We start from the raw sequence: 20,697 nt of genomic DNA on the forward strand, positions 1-20,697 counted from the left end.
AACATATTAAGGAAAAAGACAACAAGACAGTTCTTGAAAACATTTAGACTAGAATAAAAAATATCAAACTGTGGATGCACAGGGTAGCATAAGCGGTGGACTTCATTTTGCAGGTGTTAGTTTCATAATTGGTATTAATTAGCTTTGTTAAAAATTTTCTTGATCTAATATGTGCACAATAAGACATGTAAGAGACTCCCAAGGCGAGCAGGTCTGGAGCGTTGTTAAGATCGTTCAGCAGCTTGAACAAGGAGAGGACATTATGAATATTCCTTCTGGTAGCAAATGGATGAAGAATCAAAGACCAGCCACTCAAGGAACATCCAAATAGGTGTAACTAGATCTTCCTCTGACCATCCAAAGAAACTGGTCCTGAATACTCTGCAGCTCTGCATTGAAAGTGGCTGATATGGAGACCACACAGTTGACCATCCAGCAGTACTCCAGGATACATCTAACATATGGAAAAAAGAGTTTTTTGGCCTATTCATGCTTTTGTCAACAGAGAAGGAAGTCCAGATTTCTGTGGGCTCTTTTATGTCCATTAAATGTTGATCTTGCGAGATTGACATATAATGGATCCAATTCCAAGGTCTTGAAAGGTTGAATAGCGTTTTAATTTGTTACCATCAAGAGAGTAAGCGAAAAGGACAGGTGATTTAGGGGTGGAACAAGATATAAGTACACTTACTAATTCAGAAACATGGAGTTGACCTTTCATCACCGAAGAACTGAATCAAGACTGTTCAGATGCACATCACAATCATCTAAGGATACAATCTTAGATACATTAAAGAGCTTGATGGCATTGGCGAAGAGAAAACATCCCACTGACAGGTGTTCCAAAATGTCATTAATAAACTCATTAAAAAGGGCAGAACTGAGATATGAACCCTGGGAGACCACTTAGGTAACAGAAAATTGGAAGGATAGGTAATTTGAGAACATGACTTGAAATTGACGATTGCAAAGATAACTTATGAACCAGTTGAGTAGTGTCCCAGTGACAGAAAGCCAGAAGCTGTGTATGGCTTACAATGTCGAAGACTTTTGAAAAATCTAAATAAAAATACATCAAGCTGTATTAAGCAAAACTTAAATATCACTAAAATGTACACGAGTAAATACTGTGTATAACTACTGAAGTAAACCTCAAGTACAATTTGGAATGGCATCACAGACGTGAGTTCAGTTGTTTTATGTCACTCATTATATTGAAAATGGGAAAACTAGATTTGAAATTTTCTCTCTAAATACAGATATTATATATTTCTGAAAGGTTGTGAGAAGGTTAGTCTCTGTTCACTTTCGAAGGGTAAACCCATGCTGGCTGGGAACTATAACTAGCTTTGGAAAAAAGGGCTGATTATATTAAGAACCGACTTTTCAAAGACTTTTGCCAGAACAGGCTGAATACTAATAGTACGATAATTTCTAGTCTTCTCATTTGCGCCACTCTTATGGATGGGAACAACATATCCCTGCTTCAATACGTCAGGATACACTCCAGTTTTTATTGACCAATTCAACATTGTAAGGATAGGGCCTGCCACCAGTTTACTACAGTGTGTAAGAACATTAGGTGGTATCATATCCAGTCCACATCCTTGATAATATCAAGTGAACTAAGTTCTCTTATAACCTCTATGTAAGAAAATATGAAACCAGCAATCAATAATGTGTCAGATAAGTAATACCAGCATGAATTAAATCCAGACACTATTCTTGTATTGAATTGAATATTCTAAAAGTACTGGAATTTGATCTCTCAGAGTGAATAAATTGATCACAACTACTAATTGCTACTATATCTCCAAAATTTTATATTGAAATATTTCTTCAACTTTAAAAAATACTAATATTTTTTCTGCACCTTCAATTTGCATTAAAAAAAAACTTAACTGTATTGGAAGCCAAGTCACTGACTGATAGCGACCAACTATGGGCGGTTTTGACCGCTACCTCTCTCTCTCTCTCTCTCCCCCCCCCCACGGACACACTCCAATACGTCGACTCCAGACATATACATTGGCATTGGCTGCATACAGTTTGGGGGTGGGGCTTTGATCAATTAAATCAAACAATAATAGTTCAAACTCATCCTTTTTGGAATAATTGTTGCAATTATTGTTTTTATCTTGAGCAACTCGGGTCTATGCACAGGCCACATTGCCTATGTAGACCTATTTCCTTAGAGCAATTCAATTCAGTCTTACTGCTCTTCTCGCCATGGATAGATGTAATACACCATGGATATAGCAACGTTTCCTCAGGCAGATAAGATAATAATTTATTATAAGAAACCTGTATAGTTACTTTTATTTGTTCCTTTAGTTTAATAATAACTATTACGGGTATCTTTTTCTGTTCATGTGTATATTGTAAAATCTTGATTGAAATAAACTAATTCATTTATTCATTCATTCATTCATATAATTAGAATAAAGATACTATGCAGAAACAGAGTCAAAGTTACGTATAGAATAAGATTATTGAAAAGTACTAAATAATTTAAATTTAAAATCTCTTTATTCATACATTGTATAAAGTTGTACATGTACTGAAATAGAAGAAAAGAAGTGTAGTTACTGCTTCAGTTAAAATACATTAACGATGGGACTGTGCAGTAAAGAAGATTACAAGTGATTAACATTGATTCTCTGTTACATTTTTATAGTAAGCCTTCAGTATCAACAATATCAAAAAGGAACTGTAAAAAATTAATGCATAAGTTAAAGACATTACTTGAAACTCAGTAAGAACAAAATGCCATCTTGCATGTTCTTATAGTATCTTACATAAGCCATCTTAATTTATAAAAATCATTCATGATATAATAAAATCGGCCATATTTGGCCAAATACAGATGATAATAGGTGATCAAAATTTCATAAATTGGATCAGGGCATCTAAATAAGAAAAATAAATTGCAACAAACGTCCAAAATGTTTTATTTCTCCCTTTCTGTATATGTTGTTTGGAAAAAGTGTTTTCATTTTAAAAAAATGGTTTATGTTACAGCACTGATATTTTCAAACACATATTGTGAGCATCCTTAAGTAAACAGTGATAAAAATATTATATGATATACAATTTCAAAATTATTACAGCTTTAAACTTTAGTATACAATTTCATGGAAACTGAAGGTTTTTACTGATACACAATAAATTAATGTGTGTTTAGGTGAATGAATCAGAACTGGAGAGAACTTTAAGCGAGGCTGAGCATAGAAGAACCTCACGTTCATATCAACAGGCTGAAGTCATAGTTCAACAACTGCAAAAGGAACTGAAACGGTCTATTGCTAAGTCGAGGTATTTTCACTAAGCACTCACTTACTAAATAAGTCTCCGTAATTCATCAGCCATCTCACGAATAGTCATGCCAGTATGACATACATGTATGTATGTGGATTTACCTATATGAAAAACTATCATTCTCAGAAATCATTGTATCTTTATATATATATATATATATATATATATATATATATATATATATATATATATATATATATATATATATATGTATTATTTGCTAAGATACAATAAAAGGGTTCATTTACCATTCACCTTAGATTGATAGGGAAACAATTACAGTGGAACCTCGATAAGTCGGATTAATCGGGACCGCGGCCGATCCGGGTTAACGAAAATCCGGGTTAGCACGGAGAATTAGGTAAAAATTAATAAAATACGGTATACTTACAGATAAACTCCATTATAATTGTAAAAACATCAAACATATGGACATTTAATTATTATTAATCCTTACAGTACATTTATAACTGTTCATTTCCTGGTAAAAAAAACTCAGTCAGCTTTGGTTGTGCCAATGTCGTCTGCCGCTTGCGTGCTGTGCGATCCCGCAGTCTCTTCAACATGAGCAATTCAGCCGGTGATGTTTCTGCCTGCCGCTCGAAATAAACCATTAGTTCGTTTAGTTTGGTCACTGCATCTCCATGACTGCAACTCCTGGATCTTCAATGTCCCCGTCTGCCTCCTCAGCGTCTGATTCATTAGCATCAGGTAAAAACGACGCGATCACTTCCTCGTCAGTAAGTGGCTCATAGCCTCCGTTATTGTCTGCCCCTAACCACAGAGTAATGTCATTTTCATCGACTTCAGAGAGGATTTGGGGAAATACGCGTCTGTTATTGTTTCCGAGAATCCGGGACAATGACCGCCACTCGGCCCGCCGTGTGCCATGAGTCACACACTCACTGTCGTACAGTCCCATCAAATATTGATGCAACATCGATTCACAGATACTATACCACTCAAAAATATTACGTTTTTATTATTGAAATGTTTGTCTGATTTTTAATTTTTTAATTGAAAATCGGTCCGGGTTAGACGGACTTCCGGATTAACGGGGGCCGACTTATCGGGGTTGTACTGTACTAAATCTTTTATTTGTCGTACCTGTTATACCTAAATCACAAATATGTGTACCGAATGCATAGACCTTGAATTTTAAAACATTGAAATATATAAAGGATAGACCTTACTGCTTAAAAAATAACATTGATAATTAACTACAAGTAGTGTTTAATTTACTAGTAATGAGATAAGAGATTTATTGTTTTTATTTTAAAAATCATTAAAATTGAGACATTGAGAGACTTCATGTAAGATAACTGACAATTTGTAATACTTCCTTATATGTTATGGTTTTATTGAATCATTAACACAGTGGCTTATATTTATTAATTTGGCTTTAGTTTCCTTGTGGAAATCTTGTGATTAATTGATTTTCCTGCTATTATACTGTAGTAGAAACTGAAACTAAAAAGTTTGGATTGAATATTACTACATCTTTGATAAAAACTATTCCAGCTATTGATAACTGATTGATGTTCATTATTTGATTGCTACCATGCACGTTAATAAATGTAGACTAACAACTACAATGAAAGAGTAGAGATATGGTTGTTGCTTGGGGCAAAACCTATGTGTGAGAATCGTGTAAGCAGTCAAGTGTATAGAATTAAATTATACTTGTTTTATTTACCCAACACAAAATAAACATAACATTAATACAAAACATATTTTCTAATTAACTATGGTTACAATAAAATATTGAAAGTAAAATATATAGTAAAGAACATATTGAATCAATGAAATATAACAGAGGGCCATTATTGTGGATGAGATTGTTACAAACATTTGCTATTGTTTTATTTGCAATAATGATAGTAAATGTCCATAACAATCCTGTCACCCATTACAACTTCCAACAAACAGTAGAGTTCTAAGGAACATGAAATGTATTTCTGGATTTCACTTTTTCTGTGGAAATGGATTTTCCGTACACATGAATATATAATAATATTGGAGTTTAATCCAATTCTTAAAATTGAGGAGTATAACTTTATTATGATCTTTAGCCAGATAGGATCAATATCAAGTGAAGCTCCAAGGTAGTTCACCTAATAATTGTATACCTGCATTAAAGTATTTTTAAACAGTAATATTAACATAAATTTATCTTACATTTTTAAACGAACAAACACATTGATATAATTCCTTACAGACTATACAGTCTCACAAATTATGTAAAAAAGGTACATACAGTATCTAATAATAGTAAAACAAATATGTTGGGTTTCAAGTAATTGTATAGTAACCCACTCTCACCTTTGCAAATTGAACCTGCCCTAATATTAAACAAAATTTATATAGTAACAGTAGACAATACCAGGTACAATACCTGTACTAGACATACTTTTTTATATAACAATTACATTATGAATATCACAATACAACTTACAAGATTCAGGAATTACAATAATATGTAGTAAAAGTAGTTTAAGTTAAATTGTTTGTAATCTAACTATGTTTGCTTTTTAACTCATAATATTTGATTTGAAAGTAGAATTGAGTAAGCTAACATGAATTATAATTTACTTATTTTATTTTGAACATCATTTGATTTTGTATGTTTTTGTATTGATTTTACTTGGTTTGTTTGTATTCTGTTGACAGTTACAACATTGGTCGTGCCTTATCTCATTGTAATGTCTTGGCAGCTACTTTGTTTTTAACTGGGTTGTAAGTAGAAACTAGTATTCATTCATTTATTGTTTTCTTTAACTTTTTAAAAACTTTTCTTATAATTATTTGTATGTGCATTTTTACGTTAGTTTGCTTTTCATTTTTGTCTTTGATGTTTTAATATTGATGTATATAATCATGTATGACTTATTACAAACTTACCTTTTTTATGTTTGGTTTTAATTTATTATTATGAAAAACGATTGAATATGATATTTTATTTTATATATCATTTTCATATTCATTTTTATATATCAAATATTTACATCAATTTCCTGTTAGCAAATCAAATCTTTCTCACACTAGTGTTATTATTTGTTAAATATGTTAGTCTTTATAATTATAGTATTACCACTGTTTATTTTAGTTCTGCTAAATTATTTTTAGTATATTATATTGATTAGGTGACGTGATGTCGGTTGTAAAATATGAGTCTGTATTATGGTTTGTTTGGGAACCCTTTCTTATCAACAATTGTCAAATGAAACTTCTGGGATACTATCACTGCATTATTTGCCCTGCTGATTTTTAACGTTCCTAGTTCTGATATAGAAAAATATTAATGCAAAGCAGGGTTGACAGAATAGGTCATGTACTATTCTGTCTTCCATTTACCTTCATGTTTGACCTTCTTAAGGTTTTTGTGTCTAGAATGTATACTGTATTTATCTAAAACAATTAGCAAAATTCTTAAGTTCTAATAGATTTGTGTTAAATTTAATCTTCTTCATTTTTACCTGAATTATACTGTGAAATTATTGTATTAGAAAGCACTAGATTTTTGGTCATCTATTTATAACTCATAAATTGACCTTTTTGACTTTCTTCGAAAAGACAAACAGATAAAAATGGGTGTTTTTTTATTTTTAGATAATGTAAAATTGCATTAATATGATCTTGTGACCATAAATGCATTAAATGAGCAAATTTTTTTTATTTTTTTAAGAAAATTTAATTTTGTTGGAACATTATTTTGTATATTTGATTTCTATTGATCAATAATAAACATTGGAATAGTCTGTTTTACAGGAAAATGTTTTATTTGCATATTGATTAATTAACAGCCAATTATTAAAAGAATTTTAAGAATGTTACTGGGTTTCATTTACTTTATGTTAAGATTTTTCATAAGTGTTTTCTTTCCTAGTAAAGTGATTTTATTGTCCTCTGACATACATACATACATATGTATGTGTGTGGATTGATAAAATACGAGGGTCGTCCATAAAGTAACCGCCGTTTGGGCCTGGCGCGATAAGTAGTGGGGGTAGCGCCGCCATTCTCACATCGGTGTGCGCAGCCGTTCAGTACGCTTCTAGCTGTGCAAGGGATAGCATCGTGCGATCGCGCGTTCTTTTGGTACAACGTAAAAACATGAGCGCCGTGATAGAAAATCCCGCCACGTGTTAAGTGCGTGGTGTAATAAGATTTCTGTGGTCGAAAAGTTACACAGCAGCTGAAATTTATCGTGAATTGAGTGCGGTGTGTGGCCCAAACATTATGAGCGAAAGTGTAGTCCGTCAATGCAATGGGGTCATACCGCTTCGCCTAGCAAGCCGAAGAAAGCTCGCCAATCTTTTTCAGCGAGAAAATTGATGGCTACAGTTTTTTTGGGATGCTAAGGGCATCTTGCTCGTTGAATTTATGGAGCGTGGTACGACCATTACAGCTGCAGCTTACTGTGAAACCTTAAAACGGCTACGACGAGCGATTCAAAACAAACGTCGTGGTCTTCTGACATATAGTGTTGTGTTTGTCCATGACAACGCCCGCCCTCATACAGCTCAAAAAACTACAGAACTTTTGAAAAAGTTCAAATGGGACGTTTTTGACCACCCCCCCCCCCCTACAGCCCGGATTTGGCTCCCAATGATTTCCATCTTTTCCCGTACATGAAGCGGTGGCTTGCATCTCAGAGGTTTGCGAGTGATGAAGAGCTTCAAAACGCTGTAACATGTTGGCTACGTTCTCAGGCGGCAGATCTTTTTAAAGACGGAATTTAAAAAACTGTTAAAAGATATGATAAGTGCTTGAATTTGTATGCTGAATATGTAGAAAAGTAGAGAAAAGCTGCAGTTTTTACATTTATATAATACAATTTTTGTATCTCAACTAGTTTATTTTTTATTTCAAAACGGAGGTTACTTTGTGGACGACCCTCGTATTTTCTAACCTGCTTATTATTTTATGAGAATAATTGGAATGTAAAAAAGAATTTCTAGTCACAGTTATTGTACTAAGTAAGAGTTGAGCAGGAGTATATGTGTGTAGGATTGTAAGGGGAAGAATAGACACAAATCCATTTCTGCCCATTTTTGTGTTCATGTGTTGATGTTTTGTTCAATTGTAGTACAGCCACATTCATATCATAAGTTACTCTGGCAATTGCAGTATAAGTATTTCTTGTGTTTAGAATACATTATGGTATCAAACAAATAGAATTTTTACTGTATTGGCTGCACAGTTTGGATAGTAAAATGGCTTTACACAAGTCTATGAGTGAGCTACAGAAAATTCTTTTTAAATTTCTAAGTAGAAACAAGTATGAAAACAGGGGTAAAACTGTAGTAAACAATTGTTTGCAGAAACATTCAAAATCTTGTTTAACATACTCCAGTGGTTTAAGACACTAATGATATATTATATTATTAATATTAATTGTATTGTTAATGTTAAAATTGTGCTCCTAAATATGATTCTGCTGTCCATGTAGTCTTATGTAGTGAGAATTTCATTGAGCTAGACACTTTTGCATAACACCTTGTGTAACCTCTGCCGTGGTGTGGACATAGCTGTTCTGGTGACCAAAATACTGTCACAACAATAGGAGTGATGCATCTACTCCTCCCCTGTATACACACCCTTTGTTTACTATGCCCCAGCTGTGAAAAGAAAGTTACTATTTTTGTTTCAATTAGGCTCATAAATTTTATTTAATTCTAGACTTGACCAGCCCTAACTATTGAAAATATGAAGTATATCACAGCGTTATTTTAAAATGAAGTGATGTTACAGGCCTTACTTTGAAATGAAGGCCCAGTTCAACCAGTTATTAGAGGAACAAAAAAAGAAAGTGAAGCAGTTGGAAATCAAAGTTTCTTCAGCCAAAGCTAGCTATGCTGAAGCTCTTCATAATCTTGAACAAATCAGCGATGAGATTCACAGAGTATGTTATTTTATTGTTTAATATATTTACTTAACAGTAAAATCATGAAGAAGGAACTGTGGTATTTTAAAACCTGCCTGGCTTAGATAAATGCATGTTTCAGAATTGCCATAGATACTTATACACTTACACGTAACAAACAAACAACTTTTAGTTTAAATATATTCAATATATTTTCCAGTAATTTAAATCTAAATTCAGATACAATTGCAGTTTACAAGCCATAAGTTCTCATATATCATCCTTAGTTTTAATACCTATATATGTTGAGTATGAAAGATTAGTTTGTGGAAGCTAAATAAAGACCTATGAAAATATATATTACTGCATATTTTTTGTTGTTTATACCATATTACAGTATAAATATTAGGCATGTCAAACATTATTTTTTGGTTGTATTTGTGGTAATAAAATAAAAGTTGTGTTTTTTTTCACTTTCACCATAAAACAAAATTGTAATAAATAGTTTTTTGTAAAAAGCCAAAGGTACGTGTAAAATATTTGTCAGTATTTATGAAGAACAACAAATGTTTGTGGTTTAAATTTTGAAATTATTTTTGTAACAGGATGGACAATAACTTTAGTATCTAGTCTTTTTTTATATCAACAAAGAAAAAATAACTCCTATAAAATCCTATTACTGAGTTTGAGTTATTAGTTGTGCAATCAAACTGCACCCAAGCATGTTAGCATTGCGTAGTGGTTTACCTCAAGAATGCAATATGTTATGTGTATCCACAGTTTCTGGACTGCATCTGTCCATGTAAGCATTAGTTTAACCCTAGTGACCAGAATAATATTTACGTGTATCGACAGTTTGTGGACTGCACCTGTTTTTGTGAGCATTTTTCTTACCCTTAGTAGCCAGAGCCATATGTTACATGTATCCACAGTTTCTTGACTGCATTTGTCCTTGGGAGCATTGTTGTTTACCCCTAGTGGCCAGAGCAAGATGTAATGTGTATACACAGTTTCATGACTGCATCTGTCCTTGCGAGCATTTGTTTAAACACATACTAGTGGCCACAACATTATGTTACATATATCCACAATTTCTGGACTGTATCTGCCCTTGCGAACATTGTTGTTTACCCCGTAGTGGCCAGAGCAATATGTCAAAGTCAAAGTCAAAATCTCTTTATTTACAATTTTTGTAGAGAAATGTATTGGTGTCAAAGTACACAATGTTAAAGTAACACATTTACAGAATATAAGTTAGAGTTGAGCAGTCTTGGTGTCTAAGATGGTCATGTTTCATGTAGATATTCTTCCAGCGTGTAGTATGGCCTGGTCACCAGCCATCTGTTCAGTGCCATCTTCAGGTTCTTCCCCTTCTGAGTATTTATCTCGGTTGGCAGCAGGTTGTAAATCTTGCGACCCATGTATGACGGCTTCCTCCCTTACAGTGAAAGATGGTGTGCTGGCAGGATGAAGTTGTCAGCATGTCAAGTGTTGTACTGGTGTACTCGTACATCTGTTCCTCGAGGGAGTTCATTCATGTCGGCAAACATAATCACTTCCTGGATGTAGAGGGTCACAACTGTCAAGATGCGAAGATCCTTGAAACCTTCACGACATCTGTCCTTCGGTCCTAGGCCTTTATTATTCTTATTATTTTCTTCTGGATCAGGAGAAGTCTCTGTAGGTTAGTGACTGTAGTGTCTCCCCATATAGCAATGCTGTACTTCAGATGAGACTCAAAAAGGGCATAATAAGTTGTCTTTGCAGTGTTTAAATCACTGATGTGAATTCTTTCAATGACAAAGAGGTTGGTGTTAAGTTTCTTGCAAAGGTCGTCAACATGCTGAGTCCATGAAAGAGTTTCGTCAATTGTTACACCAAGAAATTTTGCCTTGGGTTGCATGTCAACTTCTGGAAGAGCTGCAATTTCATCTCGTCTTCTACCAAATGCCAGTTGTTTGGTCTTGGTCATATTGACTACTAGGTCGTTGGAGTGGCAGTACTGGTACGCCATATTTAGTGCTGTATATGAATCAATTGCTAGTTCTTCTGTAGAGTTCCCAGTGACCAGAAGAGTCGTGTCGTCGGCATACATTAAGGTAGAGCAGTAATAATATGTAATGTATATCCACAACTTCTGGACCTCATCTGTCCTTGGGAGCATTGTTGTTTACCCCTAGTGGGCAGAACAACATATTGCGAGTATCTACAGTTTCTTGACTGCATTTGTCCTTGCAAGCATTTGTTTAAACACATACTAGTGGCCAGAACATTATGTTACATATATCAACAATTTCAGGACTGCATATGTCTTTGCGAGCATTGTTGTTTATCCCTAGTGGCCAGAGCTGTGATTTACATGTATCTACAGTATCTGAACAGCATCTGTCCTTTCTAGCATTGTTGTTTATGCCAAGTGGCCAGAGCAATATGTTACGTATATCCACAGTTTTTGGACTGCATCTATTTTTGCGAGCATTGTTTTTTACCCCTAGTGGCCAGAGTAATATTTTACGTGTATTCACTGTTTCTTGACTGCATCTGTCCTTGCGAGCATTGTTGTTTAACCCTATTGACCACAGCAAGATGTACGAGGGGGTACCCAAAAAAAACCAGAATTATTTTATAAAAATTATATATTATCAAATTTTTTACAATACGACCTTATCTCCTTCAAAATAATCTCCATTACAACTAATACACTTGTCCCAACGGTATTTCCATTGATCAAAACATTTTTTGTAGTCATCTTTAGAAATGGCTGCAAGCTCGAGCTTCGTTTTTTTCTTAACCTCTTCAACGCTGTCAAATCGTTGACCTTTCAAGCCTCTTTTCATGTGTGGAAATAAAAAAAAGTCGCATGGAGCGAGGTCAGGCGAGTAAGGTGCGTGGGGCAGCGGAACCATGCCGTTTTTGGCTAAAAACTGCCTAACTGAGATGGCTGTATGTGCCGGTGCGTTGTCGTGGTGGAAGAACCAGTCTCCAGTCTGCCACAAATCGGGTCTTTTCTGGCGAACACTGTTGCGCAATCTTCTTAAAATCTCCAAATAAAATGTTTGGTTGACAGTTTGACCTGGAGGAACAAACTCAGAATGAACAATGCCTTTAGCATCAAAAAAGCAAATCAACATGGTTTTGATGTTTGATTTGACTTGCCGACATTTTTTTGGACGAGGTGAAGATGGCGACTTCCATTGGCTTGACTGTTGCTTCGTTTCTGGGTCATAACCATAGCACCATGACTCATCACCAGTAATTACCTTTTCCAGAAAATCGGGATCATTTTCGAGATGTTCTTTCAGAAGGCGGCAAGTTTCAACTCAATGTGCCTTTTGATGGTCAGTCAGAAGTCGAGGAACAAATTTGGCAGCAACCCTTTTCAGTCCTAAATCTCCTGTTAAAATTCACTGAACCGAGCTCCAAGTTAACCCACTACTCTCTGATAGTTCCTCAATTGTCTGTCGACGGTCGGTGAGCACAAGTTCACGAATTTTCTCAACATTTTCGTCCGTTCGAGAGGTTGATGGACGTCCAGAACGAGGTTTGTCTTCAATCGACATGTCACCATTTTTAAATCAAGCGAACCACTCGTAGACCTGAGTTTTCCCCATAGCATCATCTTTGTAAGCTGTATTCAACATTAAAATAGTTTCTGCAGCATTTTTACCAAGTAAAAAACAAAATTTCACAGCTGCACGTTGTTCACTTAAACTTGCCATGACAAAAAACGAAACAAGAACAAAACAGGGTTAGCGAAAACAGTCACTACGAACGAACAGAATGCACTAGGACAACGGAACTGGGGTCACTGAGCTCGCAATGGGTTGCGCGACACACGCCTAGCGGCAGGAATGTGTACTACACGCTGCCGGCTGCCAGCAATACAATTCCGGTTACTTTTGGGTACCCCCTCGTAGAGAGTACCCACAGTTTCTGGACTGCATCTGTCCTTGACAATATTTTATTACCCTTTAGCGGCTAGAGCATTATATTATGTAAATCCACAGTTTCTGGAATGCATCTGCCCTTGCGAACATTTCTATACCTCTTGTGGCCAGAGGAAGATGCAATGATATTTTCGGGGCAAGCGAAAATATTCGCAACTTGCCATATAGCCAGTCGAGCTGGGTTAGAAATTTTCAGAGTTTGAGAATTTAATATAACTATTATTTATTCGTAGGTGTCGAATCAGATGGCCCTGCGGAAGAAACCGATACTTCCAAAAAAATATTGGGCTTACTTCATCACGTCAACTCCAATAAAATTTTGAAGAAGTAGAAAAATAAATGAAAATAATCTTGATCAAAAAAATAAAAATTTCTTGTTTTAGAAAAGTTATTGTTTAAACGATTTCGAATTTCGAAAACAAACTCTGATCCTAGAGTTTCCAAGATTAAACCAGTATACTGTATTGTTAATTAAAACGTCGGTCAGTGAGTAATTACTAGTAAGCAGAGTAGTCTCCACTAGTAACTTGGTTGGGGAGTCGTATACAGTAATTATTGTAAGAGCCCAGGTCGGAATGATTAATCGGTTAAATAATGATAGTTAGTAGAAGCAAAATACAAAATTAAAGCAAAAATATAAATAGCAGTAGGGTAACTATGGCAAACAAAAGCAATATTCAAATAACTCCAATAGAAAATATACAGTCTTAGAAATTAAAGATTAGCCATGCACCAGTATCACAGTGCAACTACTACATACATAAAGCAAGCACAAAATTGTTAACTTAAACAATATTTCTAAGAGATGCAAAAGCTGGAAAATTTATAACTTAAAAATAGTCGAAACTGTATTTATTCTGTAGGTAAGTGTATGACTCCAAAAATATATTATCAAGTCTATTTTTATCAGGTATATAATTTTAGAAAAGAAAAACAAAATAATCACTTATCACACAACATGCAGGCTTACTCCACAATATGCAAGCTAAGATAATGATAAATGATTTGAACCATGCATTAAGGCTACTAAGCTAAATTACTATGAATATTAGGGCTCTATGAGTATCAAAAAATTCAACACTTACCCTATCTGCACAATTCACCAGAAAAAAAATAAGCTAAAATATTGTTAAGTAAATATTTTTGAAGGAGGGTTATCGGGGTAAGGGTATCAGGACGTTCGCCGAAAAAGAAAGGATTGCAAGTCCCGAAATATATAAAGTAGAAACATAAGGATAATTACTTACAAAAATATAAATAAGTAGTAAAATAAAAGATTAGATTGAATTTCAAGAAGGAAAAAATATTTACGAGTAGATAAGAGATTCGCAAAGAAAATTAATAATAGTCAGACAACAGAATTATTTTCTAGCAAACTTTATACCTAATATAAAAAAAATAACATCGATTGACCATAAGATTTAGTTTATAAGGAAGGGGTCGGCGGGAAGAAAGTATTTGTAAAAAGGAGTCGTGGGGATAGGATGCCAGTACAATTGCCGGAAAGAAAACAGTGGTAAGGCGAGTCCCGACTGTTGTATTTTTCCCGGGTAGGAGATAACTGGTAGGAAAGAGAAGCTCGTAAAAGGAAACTCATTAAGGATTGAGGTGCCAGAACAATTTCCAGGAAAAGAAAATATTAAATATGGCCTGAAAGTCCTGAAAACTTTAGAAGGAAAAATTTTAACAAAGTATTTAAGATTTAGTAGAAATGATAAAAAAAAATATCTGAGTAATTGGAATTTAAAATTAAGTTAAATTGAAGACAAAAAATAACTTGAGTAATTAGAGTTTTAAGTTAAATTGTGAGAGTTAAATTTATTCTATTTAAATTTATTGGTTCTCTTAAATAGCAAATAAATTATTAAGGGTATATTTAAAATCAAATAATTCTCGTATAAAAATAAATCTATTACCATAAAAATATTTCAGATCAATCAGTTTTCTTAAATGACAAATAAAATATTAAAGTCAGTTTTATATAAAAAAATTGGAGGAATTATTGATGGCGGAAATAAACACTTTAGTAAGGAACAAGGTCATTGTCCCTTACCTGATGCTGTATATTGGCGTCGGGTCTCGATGTAGGTTCAGCGAGCAGGGTCGGAGAAGGAATCTTAGCAGTCGTCGGTGTAAGCAAATATCGTCGGCCTGCACCGGTCACGGTTACTGTCTGTCTGTCTTGACTCTTCAATCGGTTGTCGTTATATAGATTCGCGCGACCGCGGGGGTGGGGAAAGCGTTCCCCTCTCGCCATGATTGGCGGGGAAGCGGCAATATTCCTTGCAGCCATGGATCTGCCAGATAGTGCCTGACTCATCGTTAGTAAAATCATAATTTCGGTACTTTTAGTGATAACTATAAAACTCAAGTCATTATATTTTAGTGTTAAAAAAAATTTGTTCTAATTTCGTAATTTCCCAAATCAATATTTAATTTTGCATGTTAAGAAAAAAGTAACATGTTACAAAGATATTAGGTGTATCCACAGTTTCCGGACTGCATCTGTCATTGCAAGCATTGTTGTTTAACCCTATTATCCAAAGCAAGATGTAAAGTGTACCCAGAGTTTCTTTACTGCACCTGTCATTGTGTGCATATTTGTTTACCCATAGTGGCCATAGCAATATATCCCTGCTAGCATTCTTGTTTACACCTAGTGGGTAGAATATGATGTTTATGTGTATCTACAGTATATGAACAGCATCTGTCCTTACAAGTATTGTTGTTTACACCAAGTGGCTAGGGCAATATGTTACGTATATCCACAGTTTCTGGACTGCATCTTTTTTGCAAGCATTGATGTTTACCTCCAGTGGCCAGAACAATAAATTACGTGTAACCAGTTACTGAACTGCAACAGTCCTTGTGAACAATGTTGTTTACCCCTAGTGGCCAGAGCAATATGTGTATTCACAGTTTCTGGACTGCATATGATTTTGCTAGCACTGTTGTTTATCCCTAGTGGCCAGAGCAATATGTTACATGTATTCACAGTTTCTGGACTACATTTGTCCTTACCAATATTTGATTACCCCCTAGCAGCCAAAGCATTATATTATGTGAATCCACAGTTTCTGCAATGCATCTGTCCTTGCCAACATTTCTATACCCCTTGTGGCCAGAGGAAGAGATTAAGTGTATCCACAGTTTCCGGACTGCATATATCTTTGCGAGCATGGTTGTTTAACCCTAGTGGCCTGAGTAATGTTTTATGTCTCTATAGTTTTTGGACTGCATCTGTCTTAGCGAGCATTGTTGTTTACCCAGAGTGGCCAGAGTAATATGTTCCGTGAATTCACAATTTTTGGACTGCAACTTTCATTGCAAGCATTGGTGTTTGTACCTAGTAACCAGAACAAAATGCTACATGTATCCACAGTTTCTGGACTGTATCTGTCATTGCATGAAAAGATATTTACCCTTAGTGGCTAAAGGAATATTTAACGCGTATCTACAGTTTCTGTACTTGCGAACAGTGTTGTTTACGCCTAGTGGCCAGAGGAATTTTTTATGTGTATGCACAGTTTCTGAACTGCATCTGTCCTTACTAGCATTGTTGTTTACCCCTAGTGGTTTGAGCAATATACTACAGTTTCTGGCCTGTATCCGCTTTTGTTAGCATTGCTGTTTATTTCTAGTGGCCAGAGCAAGATGTCAGTGTATCCACAATTTCTGTATTTCTACTGTTGCAAACATTGTTGTTTACCTCAGAGTAAGATGTAAAAAGTCCTTGCATTACCATGTTGCTATGGCCATATTAGTTTTCCATTTGAAAATCATATTGTATTTGCCCAATCATTTTTTATATAATATATGTTCATTACAATTTTATTTCATTAATCTAATGTGATCAATACTTACACTGGTGTCTTGATAAAGTTTTGCTTAGCAAACTCGTTAAACCTGTGCAATTACTTGAAGCCTAATTTGTAGTTGTCAAAATAGTTAAAACTTACACACACATACAAACACATACAGATACATAACATACAGTAATTTGTATTGTAATGTTAGTTCTTGTTACTCCTTCAAAAGTCATGTAATACTAGGGCATAAATACATATGTTGGATATTTATTTAATTTAATAAGAAGATTGGTTTTTAACTATAGATATCTGGCTACTGCGATGTGTTGTTTTTCATGTATTTATTTATTTATTTCCACATTTTATAGTGTATTCTAAATATACTATGGAAACTTTTACCATGTGTTATTTCCTATTTTCATATCATTTCATAAAAAATATTAGACTGTGTAAATATAATTTTTTAAATTTATGCACTTTGTATAAAAAACCCTAAACACAAGATATATTATATACTATGGATTTAATTTTTTTCAGAAATAAATTTTTCATATTCTGCATTTTCTCAATTTGTCAAAAAAGTTAATGTATACAGTCTTTTGAGGTCAAAAGTAAAATTTTTTATTGTTATTATTTCTTTATGAGGGTCATTCCGAAGTAAGTTGCTGAAGCATCTGATTGTTGAATAGGTGGGGGTAGTGACTCGTTATATATTTATATTGATATTGACAAGCGATATAACTGAATTATAACCATCGATATAGCCAATCGATATTGATGAATTAATTAGAAAAATAATTAAGTTATATTATCCAAATCAACTATAAACATTTTTTTCAGATTATTAAGTTATTATTTTAATTTTTTAACTCCAAAACGTTCCGTAGCAGTCTCCATGGATTGATATGCAACTCTGTCAAAAGCTCCTTCAATGTCCATATGTCAGACGCTGACTAGGGCTTTCTTTTTTTCGAAGGTGTTCACCTCTCCCACTAAGCTGTGGAGAGCGGTGGTAGTTGATTTACCTTCTATATAAGCGTGTTGAGTGGGGCTAAGTGGGTGGTCTGGTAATATTACATCCCTTATGTGTCTGTTTATTATTTTTCCCATAGTTTTCACCATGAAGGAGGTTAGGCTTATGGGTCTGTACGAGTTGGGTTGAGTCGGATCCGTCTCTTTTCTGTACGAACACCACCAGTGCTGTCCTCCAGTTTTTTGGTATATATCCTAAGGCGAAACTGCTTCTAAACACAATGATAAGAGTATTTAATAAGATGTCCAGCCCCTCTTGAAGAAGGGCTGGGAATACTCCATCCGCCCCAGGAGATTTAAATGGCTTGAACGATCTTATTTCCCATTTAATTCTTTCGTGTGTAAATAGTCTGTTAGACCGCTGTCTGGCTTTTGCAATCTCTCGGCTGGATCTCCCCTCGAATAGAGAATAAATATCCTCATTTCGAGTCAAGTGACCCCACCGGGAAGTGCGTCTCCAGAAGCAGTTCTAAGGTCTCCTTCCTGTTCACTGTTAGGTCACCGTTGGCCTTTACTAAGATCCCCATAGGGTTAGTGTGATCAGTTTGGAGAGTTTTTTTGAAGCCTAGTAGCATCAGGTAGGCTGTTAATGTTTTTGCAAAAATTTCTCCAGGTTCTTCTTTTATTCATTCTAAGTGCTCTCTTATATTCGTTTTGGGCATGTAGATAAGAGAACCAATCGTCTGTCCTTTTTGCCCATTTTAGTAATTTTCTAGTTTTATTTCTTAGTGTCTCTAACCTCCCAGTCCACCACGGCACGTCTTTCTTCAGCCTGTTTTGCCTGAGAGGGCAGTTTTTCTCGTAGGCCTTTGTTATAACTTGTTCTACTTATTGTGCGTTACCTACCTGAGTCGTCAATCCTCTGATGCAACCTCTATTGATCCAAGGTTCCTGGATTAGGGCGATATTCAGGCCTGTTGAGATAAACCTCCTTCTCAAGATGTCGGTTGCGTCCTTAGCATGGTGAAGGTTTATCTGTATTAGGCGCATACTTACGCCTTTTTCCCACCTCCCCCTGGTGGTCCAACCCTGTCCTTTCTTTTGGAGTATTTGGAGATGCTGTCCCCTTTTCTTCCTCGGGCCAAGACGGATGGTCCTTATAGAGAGGGTCCCCTCTTCAAGAAGAGGGAACAGGTTGGTTTTTCGCTTTCGACTGTTGTACTGGCTTGTGGAGTAGACCTTTCAGGTAAGGTAGGTACAGATTGCTCTGATACCTTCTTGGTCTCCTCCACTTCCATCTCTTCAGCGGTGCTTTTTTCCGTGGTGACTGTCTCAGATTTCTCGGAAGTCTCCTCTACCTTTTTAGGTTTTCCGTGTTTCCTTGTTGTTTCTTCTTCAGTCTAAGCTGAATTTTTCCAAACTTTTAGCCGATCCATGGACCCTCCTTTTCAAGTTTGTTAGCTGTGGCGCAGTCGACTGCCAGGGTAAGTAGTACTGACTTTCCCTCGTCGCTTCTACGCATGGCGTTCCATTCTCCGGCAGATAGCTCTTTGTTTTGTACTTTCAAGAACTTCATAATCTTATCGGTTGTTTCATGTATACTGTTAGGAAGATAGACAGTCGCAAATCTTGCATGTGGAATTTCTTCCTCTGGTACAATCCTCAGACTGGCCTCTTCCCAAGGCTTAAAGAAATCTTGCTTTCCCTTCAGCCATTCAGCGGTATTGGTGTTTTCACAGGTGAATATCAGAACTCCTTGTCTCCTGTTGATACCGTAGAATCTTGGAGAGTAGGGACCCTCCTGTTCCTCCTCAATAGCTTCCAGGATGAAGCTCTGGATCTCTTCCATCTGTTCTGTCGTGAGTAGGGTCTCGGGAAACTTGGAGTGTAGAATCCCCAGCCTTATACCTTCTACTGCTTGTTTATATGAAGGTTTCTGGGGTTGTGCAGATTGCTCCTTCTGTTCCCCCTGTCTTCCTTCGATTTTGTTTTCTTCCTCCGATGATCTTCCGGTGTGGATCCATCAGGGTGAGGTCTTTTTGATTTGTTTCCCTCCTTTTGTTTGTTCAAAAATTTCTTTCTTCTGGAATTGGTTTTAAGGCCAATTCCCTGGCTTCTTCCAGAGAGTAACCTCTTTTCCGAAGCCAGGCCTGGTGGCTCCACATAGTTTAGGCAGTTCTGAGAGCAGCCTTTCGGCTTTTGCTTCCTCTTCCTTTTGGTGTCCGCCCTCCAGTATGGTGTCTTCTTCATCAGTGTCGACTCTAGCTGAGTCGGAGGTTTGAAGACTTCTACTAGGAAGTCCGCCTGTTTTTTGAGTTTGTTCAGGACAGCTAGGATCAGAACTCATCATCAATCCCTCTATTTTTTGTGGATTTTCATCCCCTTTTTGAGTGCTACAAAAGCTCTCCGGTTTGTTTTCGTTTTTGTGTGTTTTTTACTCATTTTGTTCCCACAAGTAGCAGAGATCTAAAGGCATTGTCCCGCTCTACTTGGGGAAGGCTAAGTTTAAACTGGAGGTTGCCAGGTATCCAGAGTTCGCATATTAACGACCAAGCACTCCCTTAATCACGCAGCCCTTGGCATATGCTGTTCCACCTTGGCTTGGATAAAGAAGGAAATTTAGATTTAGTAAAATATAGTTATAGGTAGATTTTTGGGAAGTTTACCCGACAGGTGAGAGTAGTATGAAAAGAAAGATGAATGTAATGAGCCTGATCGGAATAATCAGAGAAGACAAGATTTGGATCAGGCAGTTCCCAGGTGCACATGCACGAAAAATACAGCA

The 20,697-nt window shown here is 35.7% G+C and overlaps 1 protein-coding gene across 2 annotated transcripts in view; it reads left to right on the forward strand.

Annotated features, from left to right (window-relative positions):
• LOC124369145 overlaps window positions 1-20,697 on the forward strand; it is a 65,848-nt gene that overhangs the window by 20,974 nt on the left and 24,177 nt on the right. The window contains exons 5-7 of one of the 2 annotated variants that reach the window (XM_046826924.1): window positions 3,185-3,315; window positions 5,989-6,054; window positions 9,073-9,223. In XM_046826924.1, the coding sequence (XP_046682880.1) occupies window positions 3,185-3,315; window positions 5,989-6,054; window positions 9,073-9,223 (348 nt within the window). The remainder of the gene's footprint in view (window positions 1-3,184; window positions 3,316-5,988; window positions 6,055-9,072; window positions 9,224-20,697) is intronic. The other variant, XM_046826925.1, reaches the window with a different exon arrangement.

Source organism: Homalodisca vitripennis, chromosome X, assembly GCF_021130785.1.
Source record: "Homalodisca vitripennis isolate AUS2020 chromosome X, UT_GWSS_2.1, whole genome shotgun sequence".
NCBI classification, from domain to species: domain Eukaryota; kingdom Metazoa; phylum Arthropoda; class Insecta; order Hemiptera; family Cicadellidae; genus Homalodisca; species Homalodisca vitripennis.